At 39.5% G+C, this 10083-nt stretch overlaps 1 protein-coding gene across 1 annotated transcript in view; it reads right to left on the minus strand.

Annotated features, from left to right (window-relative positions):
• LOC107745459 (sodium channel protein type 8 subunit alpha-like) overlaps nucleotides 1-10083 on the minus strand; it is a 71455-nt gene that overhangs the window by 56246 nt on the left and 5126 nt on the right. Inside the window, exon 2 of the mRNA XM_016559342.1 lies at nucleotides 2934-3265. Within this exon, the coding sequence (XP_016414828.1) occupies nucleotides 2934-3209 (276 nt within the window). The 5' untranslated portion in view covers nucleotides 3210-3265. The remainder of the gene's footprint in view (nucleotides 1-2933; nucleotides 3266-10083) is intronic.

The raw sequence follows: 10083 nt of genomic DNA on the forward strand, positions 1-10083 counted from the left end.
AGTCAGAACATTCTGTTTTTGCTTCAAATTGGGTTATTATTAAATCAAATTATGTATATGAAATTATATAAATAAATTATATGAAATTATATGTATATGAATTATATAACTAAAATTAAATAACTGTTTGAAAAAAGATGTCAGTCTTTATTTTTCTTCTTTTTAGGGCAGCAGTAGGCTCTAGCAGCAAATCAACCATCCACATCAAAAGCTGCAGGACAGCCCACATTTCAGAAACAAATCAAAGAAAAAATAAACAAATACTACTGTTCTAAATATTTTTTTATCTAAAAATAATTTTTATAAATGCATAAATATAAATCAACGTTGTTCAAGAACCAGAAGAATGTAGATCCAACATGTCCTACTTGGGTAAATCCTGTTAAGCCTCTCAATCTCACAACTGATTTGTTTTCAACATACTGCACTGTATAACCATCTCCTTGAATCATTTGTGCTGGAGGACTCGGGGTTCATCAGCTGCTCCTGTAGCAAAGCTTCCTAGGCTAATTGCTTCTGATAGTGTCACGGGTCTGGATTTAAAAGCTGCCAGCTCCCATTTCTCAGCTGGTTTTACACTATGAAGAGAGCTGCCCTGAGCCTCAAGAATCAGGTTTCACTACTGCTGCAGGCTGCAAGTCGAGCCTAGCGTGTGGAAACAAAAGGACAATGGGATACGGGGAGATCTGATCCCAATGCTAGCAAAGCTTACAATCAAAGAGCCATTAAATCCTCGAGACTGCAGGATAGTTCGACATTACGTACTACAATACGGCATGTGCATATAAACGTGATGCATCTAAATATTTAAAAATTCTAATATACAGTCTAATGTGAGCGATGTTTACAATAAAAATGAATTCGGTTCAGAACACAATTACGTTCCTTAACACCACATTTCACAAACGCTCCTCCATGAGGTTTTCATCGGGAGACTGAAATCTCCTTCCTGTGCATGCATGGAGCAGGCGGTTACATAACAGACAGTGTGTGCTGCATGAGAGGGAGGCAGAGGAATGAGACGGAGGGAGAGAGCAAGAGAGGGAGGCAGGGAAACGCTTCAACACATGCACACATTAACACACAAACGAGTCTGTGCATTATTTAGTGAAGTCCAGTGTGGCAGACACGGCTAAAGTCTCACCACTGCATTTAGCGCTGAGCCAAACAGGAACGCAGATCTGAGCCTGCTGGGCTCCATTACGACTCAGACAGAAAAGATGACCTCATCTTCCACCCGTAGGCTACATCTCATAACAACAACTCACTCCTGAAAATCTGTTTGAGGAATAGCTTGCATCTGATATTGCTTATTTTTAACATAAAAAACAAGCTACTGTTTTATGACTGGTAACATATCAAGAAACTGTGCATTCATTAAAAAGTCTTAGAGCACAAAATGCTGCACTTTTATTATATTCACAGCATTTTTCACCACATACTAACTGCACAGTATTTTAAATGAAAGGTTGAAAAATTTGCGATTATAAAATGTTGTGGTATTTGGTTTTTACTCCACAAGACTGTGTAGAACCTTTAGCACGTTTTTGTGAATGATCCAAAAGAGCGTCTTGAGCTTCAGTGGAGGTTTAGAGTTAAAAAAAATCATATTCATGTTACATCATGACAATTACTACTTGTTTTAAATTTCAAACACCTAAAACGTTTCCAGGTTTAAATTTTGAGCTCCAGATTTTTAATGTGGTCTCATACTTTTGGCTTGGAGGCTTCACTCATAAATGATAAAAGCCAGTTCTTGGAAATCAAAATAGTCAGAGGTCGGCATACAGTTCAGAAATACTAGTAAACACACAGCATGATGTTATAATATTAGGCAAAATGCAATAGATTAACCATTAATTGTGAGCTCTGTCTGGACCCAGCAAATTCTGTCCATAACATGGATCTACACTAATGTTTAAACATTTAAATACTTTTGCTGAATAAAACAATTATTTTAAGTGACAGTAAAAACATTTTTAATGTTACATAATATTTTAAACATTTGAAGTTTCTATTCAACAACAAAAAAAATCCTGAAAAAGGGTATTAAGGCACAACTGTTTTTTAACAATGAAAATGTTTTTTTGAGTACTAAATCAGCATATTAAACAGGATCATGTGACACTGAAACCTGGAGTAATTGCTGCTTAAAATTCAGCTTTGCCATCACAGCAATAAATTACATTTTAAATTATATTAAAACACAATTAATTAAAACAAAACAGAATTATAACAGAATTTGTTTTAAATTGTAATCAAATTTCAAAATATTACAGTTTTACTGTATTTTTGATCAAATAAATGCAGTTTTGGTCAGCATAATGGACTTCTTTTACAATGAAATCGCTTTAAAAAATCTTACCGAACCCAAACTTTTGAAGGGGAGTCTACATTTTGGTTAGATGTGGAATATATTTTAGAGAAGTAGTTCTCGCTTTTGTTCTCATATTTTTTCTATCTTCACATACACATAGCAACACTAAAGACTACCAAATACTGATTTCACCAAATGGACTGGAGCGTTTCTTTTGGCGGTTCATTTCTAAAGGATTATTACTGGAACAATTAAAACAAGTCTGTCAGATGGAACTGTAAAGCTTCAGCAGACCACTGCAGACCTCCTCTACAAACCTTTTTTAAGCATCATCTCACACACAATCTACAACATACATAAGCCACAAACAAATTCTTCTGCACTATAGTGGATTACTGAAGGATGTTATTCACATTGTCATGTTTACCAAGTAAATCCAACAGCTGCATGTCACCACCAGAGGTTTCACATATAAGAGAATAACAATAAATGACCTGGAAAAGTTGGGGAAAAACACAATTTTCTCCACTTCTATAACGATCCATAGTGCACTGCTTAGAAGATAACGTGTGAAGGCCAGCTTTTCAGGACTTATGAATAGACATGACACACTCACTTTCTTATTCATGTAGAAGTGATCGAGATCCTCCAATGGTGTTGCCACCATTCCAGGAGGGATGTCCCCATAGATGAAGGGCAGACTCTTGCCCACCTCCAGGTCACCGTTAGGCTTGGGCTTGTTCTCGTCGTCATCGTCGCGGTAGCTGCTGTCTGGTTTAGGTGGCGGCTTGGCTTTCTCCTCAGCAATGCGCTTCTCGATTTCACACAGAGATTCCCTGGTAAAGTATTTGAAGCTGTCAGGTCCTGGCGGTGCAAGAAGGGGTGCAGCCATGTTTTCATCCTGCAGCAACTTCTTCTCCTGTTATGTACCCTACACGGCAGCCAGTTCTATATCGGAAAGAGAAAAGGACATTATTGGACAACTGGGCTCAGAATCATACAGTAGTCTTGTCCACACTGCAACTTGTTCTGGCCCATAAACGCATACTTGTAAAGCAAACATGGGTGCACTCTTACTGCCAAAAGTCAGCCAATGAGATTAGAGCTTACCAGATCAAGAAAGTCTTTTCTAATTTCGCATTCAAAATGTTAATTCCGTATCAGTTCATGCATTCCCTGGGAATCAAACTCATGACCTTGGTGTTGTGATAGTGTGCTGTCTGAGCTCATATCAATATAATATTAAATTCCTGTACTACACATTCATCTGCATGTAGCATAATATATCTGCAAGATATAATAAAGTATTATATTATAATAAAAAAAATGTTCTGGGTCCAAGCTAAGTGTTAATTTTGTTAACGAAGACTATGACGAAAAATGTTCGTTGACGAGCTTTTTTCCCATGACGAGACGAAGACGAGATGACAATAAGGTCAATAAACGATAACTAAGACTATATCAACAAACAATTTCGTCGACGAAATAAGAGGAGACTAAAATGTATTAAAAAAAAGATAAAAACTTTACCAAAAACCTCTTTTTATTTTCGTCCAAAAAAGGAGACAAAATGTTATTGCAGACTGCTCTACACGCCTCTACTACGTGAGCTTTCATGAGTGCGGTTGCCAGATATCAAGAGGCACTCTTACTGCCAAAAGTCAGCCAATGAGATTAGAGTTTACCAGATCAAGAAAGTCTTTTCTAATTTCGCATTCAAAATGTTAATTCCGTATCAGTTCATGCATTCCCTGGGAATCAAACTCATGACCTTGGTGTTGTGATAGTGTGCTGTCTGAGCTCATATCAATATTATATTAAATTCCTGTACTACACATTCATCTGCATGTAGCATAATATATCTGCAAGATATAATAAAGTATTATATTATAATAAAAAAAATGTTCTGGGTCCAAGCTAAGTGTTAATTTTGTTAACGAAGACTATGACGAAAAATGTTCGTTGACGAGCTTTTTTCCCATGACGAGACGAAGACGAGATGACAATAAGGTCAATAAACGATAACTAAGACTATATCAACAAACAATTTCGTCGACGAAATAAGAGGAGACTAAAATGTATTAAAAAAAAGATAAAAACTTTACCAAAAACCTCTTTTTATTTTCGTCAAAAAGGAGACAAAATGTTATTGCACACTACTCTACACGCCTCTACTACGCGAGCTTTCATGAGTGCGGTTGCCAGATATCAAGAGCTTCGCTGTTACAAGCATACATTTTCTGCCCGGTGTTTTGCTTATTTTAAGCAATCTGGCAAACATCCGTACGCGCTCGCTTCAAGCGCCGCTGTACCGACGAAACATGCTACCTATCAGGTTGTGCTACCAAAAATATATTTGCATTGTTTTAAGGGTAAGTTTAGGGTAAGGGTAGGTGTGGACGGGTAGGTTTAGGGTAGGGGTAGGTATGGACAATAAAAAAAGCCTCAAAACACATAAATAAGATGCTTGTAGCACAATATGATAGGTAGCATTTTTCGCTATCGATTTGTGCTACCCATCTTTTTAATAGGAGGTAGCACAATCTGAGCGGGTAGCACAGATCGTCAGAACACCGCCGCCGATGACCTGAAAAGAACGACAAACAAGCTGGAGTTTAGCGATCTAAATGAAAGTGTCATTCAGCCGGTCTGTGTTCTGTCAAGAGATCTCGACTGTATTGTTTGCGATTGTGGTTGCTGAATGAATGCACTTACTCAACCGCTGTTGTTTTAATAGAGAAATAGGCTATTGCCATTTGGAATTAGTGGAATTACACTGTTATAATATTTTTCGTTTGTTTTAGCAGTTTTCATAGTGTAGACAGAGAGATTGCATTGCAGTATTTGGTATTAATTTATATAATAAAAAGCCTATAATAAAGCAGTACACTAGATGAGGTAAAATACACCATATGAGTCCACATTCTATTGATTTGTGCATACTGGAGAAAGTGCAATACCTGAAATGCAAAAGTAAATTTCTCAAATGACAACAATCATTAAGATTATACTTTTGAGCAAACATAATTTTGATCAGTTAAACCATTATACAGCATGACGAAATTTGACTAAAACCCAGTGATGTAATGTAACGAAGTAATAATACTTTGTTACAGTACTTAAGTATTTTTTGGGAGTATCTGTTACTTGAGTTTTAATATTTCAGCCAACTTTTACTTTTACTCCACTACATTTCCTAATTAAAATGTATACTTTTACTCCGATACATTTCCCCGAAGAATATTCGTTACTTACTACAAAACAGTCAGAAGTCAGAAGAACATGGACTGCAGGAAAGCAGGTTTGACGAATCAGTGGTCTGGTGTCTGCTAGTTAGACTCTTAAAAAACACCATTGCTCATGTGCAAACAAGTGCACGCACAACCGCGGATGATTCATTTTTTTCACTCAAGTCAAGTCTGGGGTGTGCGATATACAGTATATCTTCTGCGATAATATGGTAAGTGTTGTTGTAAGGATGTTCGATCTGACATTATCAAGTATATCACCAAATCACACACAGAGAGTGCACGCACGTGATTTATTATTCTATTAAAACTCAAAATTCAAGGCAGTCTAAATTGTAGATGGCAAAATGCTTCTGTATACTTTTTATATTTATATAATTTAATATAGTTAACAATATATCACACGAGTACAGTTTTTCTGCAGATATCAGCATAACAAATTAATAATAATTTTATACAAGTTCAATAAAGTTAGCAATAAGTGACTTACATTTTAGACGCAACGCAATATTGCCTGTTTTTGCTCAATTTTGCCAATGAAAATAGTTCCAAACAAAGATCACAGCACTGTTTTGCGTCTTTGAGCAATGGTGTTTACTTGAATGAATTGAATGAATCAGCTTTTTGAACGAATCGGTTGAATAAATGATTCAGTGATTCACTCATTAACATACAGTGACACATTGCTGCCACACACATATTATTTTTTCCACTCAATTATGTCGTAATAACGAGATGTTATGTCGTTAAAACGACATCTTTTCTCGTAATAACGAGATGTTTTCTCGTTAAAACAACATCTTTTCTCGTAATAACGAGATGTTTTCTTGTTAAAAACAACATCTTTTCTCGTTATAACGAGACGTTATGTGGTAAAAACAATATAATTATCTCATTAAAACTATAATTATCTCGTTAAAACAACATCTTTTCTGGTTAAAACGACATTTTTTTCTCGTAATAACGACATATGTCATAAAAACGATATGTTTTCCCGTTATTATAGATATATGGTAGGCTATATGGGAGCGAGCTAAGCGACTGTTTAGGCTATGATCAGATCAAAACAGTTATTTTTGAATAATCGACTCTGGGCTTAATATTTCTTTATTTGAATGACTGAAGTTTGATTTACCAACAAATCGAAATACGAACAAAAAGAAATAAAGAGATTTTCTAATAGGCTAATACGTATTTTTTGTTAGTGGGTTAAAAAATGAGCTTGCTATTTGTGCGTGGGCGGCCCTAAAAACGCCACTTTTCTCTCAGCCTGTCTTTACTGCCTATCCCATCACACAGAATAAGAGTTCATCTCATGTACCGCTCTGCAAATTAGTCACAATAACGTTTCTTCAAACTATCTGGCTGTTGTATAGGCTATATTTCTTGTAAATATACATCTCATATAAAGCACAACACTGCTCTTCTCAGTTCGGCGGCACCGGCGCGATCCCTTAGGCTACATTGTGATAACGGAGGAAAGAAATGTCTGCTTTATTTTCTATACTTCCACAATAACAACAAAACGTTACAAATTGCTTTTGTAAAATAACAGGTTATGTCTAAAGGTCTACTTAAATAAAACAATCGAAAACAAATTTGTGTTTATTTAATTCGTATAGCCTAAACCCAACAAGAGGTACTGTACAGTCTTTCCCCAATCGAAAACAAATTTGTGTTTATTTATTTCATCGAGCCTAAACCCAACAAGAGGTACTGTACAGTCTTTCCCGTCTGAGCTCATCTGTATACCCAGAAGAAGAACGCGATGCGCGGCTTGATTCAGCTAAAGGTATAATTTAATAATATATAATCACTAATACATAATTAATATATAATCAGACTAAAGTATCAAAGCTGCCCACGCATGTGAAACAAATATTAAAGCACAAGCTAATTTGTTTACCCACGATAGGCCTAAGAAAAATCTAGCTTAATTTTCGTTTGCCTGTTTTAAACCAGAACGAAATAATAATAATTATTATTATTATTAGGCTATTATTAGGCTATTATTATTATTATTATCCTATTAGAAATCGCTCACATATAGCCTACCATATATCTATATTAACAGGAAAACATATCGTTTTTATGACATAATATGTCGTTATTACGAGAAAAATATGTCGTTTTAACGAGAAAAGATGTCGTTTAAACGAGATAATTATATCGTTTTTACGACATAACATCTCGTTATTATGAGAAAAGATGTCGTTTTAAAGAGAAAACATCTCGTTATTACGAGAAAAGATGTCATTTTAACGAGATAATTATATTGTTTTTACGACATAACATCTCGTTTTTACGAGAAAAGGTGTCGTTTTAATGAGAAAACATCTTGTTATTACGAGAAAAGATGTCGTTAAAATGACATAACATCTCGTTATTACGACATAATTGAGTGGGAAAAAAAATATGTGTGTGGCAGCAATGCTTTGTTCCTGAATAAATCAGTCATTTGAATGAATCGGTTGAATCTCAATGACTCACTAATTAACAGTCACTTGCTGCCACCTACTGGCGATTTTAATTTCACATTTTGACTATTTTTTTTTTCATGTTTTAAATCATTCATTTCAAATATCAGTATTCAACGTTTTATGTTAAAAACAAAAGATTATTTATCCATCTGTAACTGCAGGTTAAATGCATCCATGTCCCCTCTGAGATACATTAAACTGTGTAAATACATCTAAATGCTATTTCAGATGCAGATTCCAGAAATGTTTTCTCATGTTGGAATGAAAGACAATAAGTACCGGATGAAGTGCTTCTTATTCTTACCCAAATATGCAAAATACAAGAAAAAGTTAAAACTGAACAGTCTTGCTACTCAAGCTGTGTATGAACATTTTTTATATTTATTTGCTTCTTTTACATTTTGCATTTACTTGTACTTTTACTTTCAATACTTAAGTACGTTTAGTACCTTTCCCTCGAGGATCATACGAGACTATTCGTGGAAATCGCCAACCTTACCCACCCCCTGGACTACTGCCACTGCACTTTCTACAAGACCAGCCTGAACGACGAGTGCAGAGCGGAGGTTGTCCGGAGATGGTCCTCGGGGGAATTTCGCCGCCTTTGTGGAGTGGGTGCTAGTGTCCTGTGGATCACCGCTGACTGTAGGCATCGCGGACGACGACACCAGTCCCACTTCAGACCCAGAGCCCAGCACACCATCACCCCGCTGCGCGGAGCCAAAGCCTGAGCCCACCGGAGACGGAGAGCCAGAGCCTGCCGCGACCAACGAGCCATCGCCAAAGACAGCGACAGAGCTGAGGATCGCCCCGGAGCCAGAGCCTCATATGAAGTCTGACCAGGTGCGAGAGCATGCGCCGGTGGATGAAACAAAGGAGCGCGAAGGCTGGGTGAAGAGCCACGCCCACTGAACCACCGTTGAGGGTGAGCTACAGAAGGACTCTGGGGATTTAATAAACTTTGATATGGATTTATATGTGGACATGTCTCGTCTTCTCCCGCCATCTTCTGTCTGTACCGTCTTGACCACGGAGGTCGTTTCCCTGTCCGCCGCACTCCCGCTATTGGGAGTGGCGAACGGGTGTGTATGGGCAGCACACACCTTCCCAGAAAGCGTGGACACTGACAAATTCCCACCCTCCCTCTCCTGCCTCCTCCTGTCATCCCTGCATCAGCTCTGCCAACGCTGCTTCCTGGCAGCCCCTCTGCTTACCCTCAGCCCACCATCTATGCGGTGGGATCGCCACGGATCTGACAGTCTCCATCGGCGTCGTGGCTGGAGGACCCCTCATCTCCTCCTCCAGCCTCCAAGTTCCTGACTCCGCCTCGGTCCGTCGACCCAGCGGCTCCACCATGGCTCCTAGCTCCCTCGTCTCCACCATGGCCCATCAGTCCACCAGCTCCGCCGGGCTCCATCGTCCCTCCGGCTCCGCCTTGGTCAGTCGTCGACCATCTGCCGCCTCGGGACTCCACTCCTCTGGCTGCGCCTCGTCCCTCTGGCTCTGTCAGGCTCCTCCTTCCCTCCGGCTCCACAGCGGTCCTCTGTCGCTCCGGCTCCACCGCGGCCTTCCGGGTCCCCGCCTCGGTCGCCGGTGCCATCTGCTGGAGGAGTGATCCTTGGCCCTCCGGATCCTTGGTGTCACCCTGGCTCATCGGCTCTCCGTCTCTGCCTCGGGCTCCTCCTCCACCTGCTCCGCCGCCGTCGGTCGGTCCCCTGGAGTCGCCAGCCCTTCCTCCCTCCGTCGGCTCCACCGTGGGCCGCCATCATGGCTGTGGCCTGGGTCCCGCCTGGCTCCTCCTCCTGCTCCGGTTCCTTTCTGTCATCACCCTGGCTCCTCCCTCCGTCTGTTCCTCCATTGATCCTCCTGTCTCCTCTGTGGCTCCTCCCGGTCATCTGGCCACCTCCTGAACCTCCTCCAGTATGTGTCTGCCTGCCTTCCTGCCAGCCCTTTTCCATCCCACTTCCACTCCTTTGTCCTCCTCCTAAATACCCCTCCGTCCCATCCCTTTTTCTCCACGGCGCGTGGTCGCGCCTTC

The sequence above is a fragment of the Sinocyclocheilus rhinocerous genome, unplaced genomic scaffold (assembly GCF_001515625.1).
Source record: "Sinocyclocheilus rhinocerous isolate Xijiao unplaced genomic scaffold, SAMN03320098_v1.1 scaffold2754, whole genome shotgun sequence".
NCBI lineage: Eukaryota > Metazoa > Chordata > Actinopteri > Cypriniformes > Cyprinidae > Sinocyclocheilus > Sinocyclocheilus rhinocerous.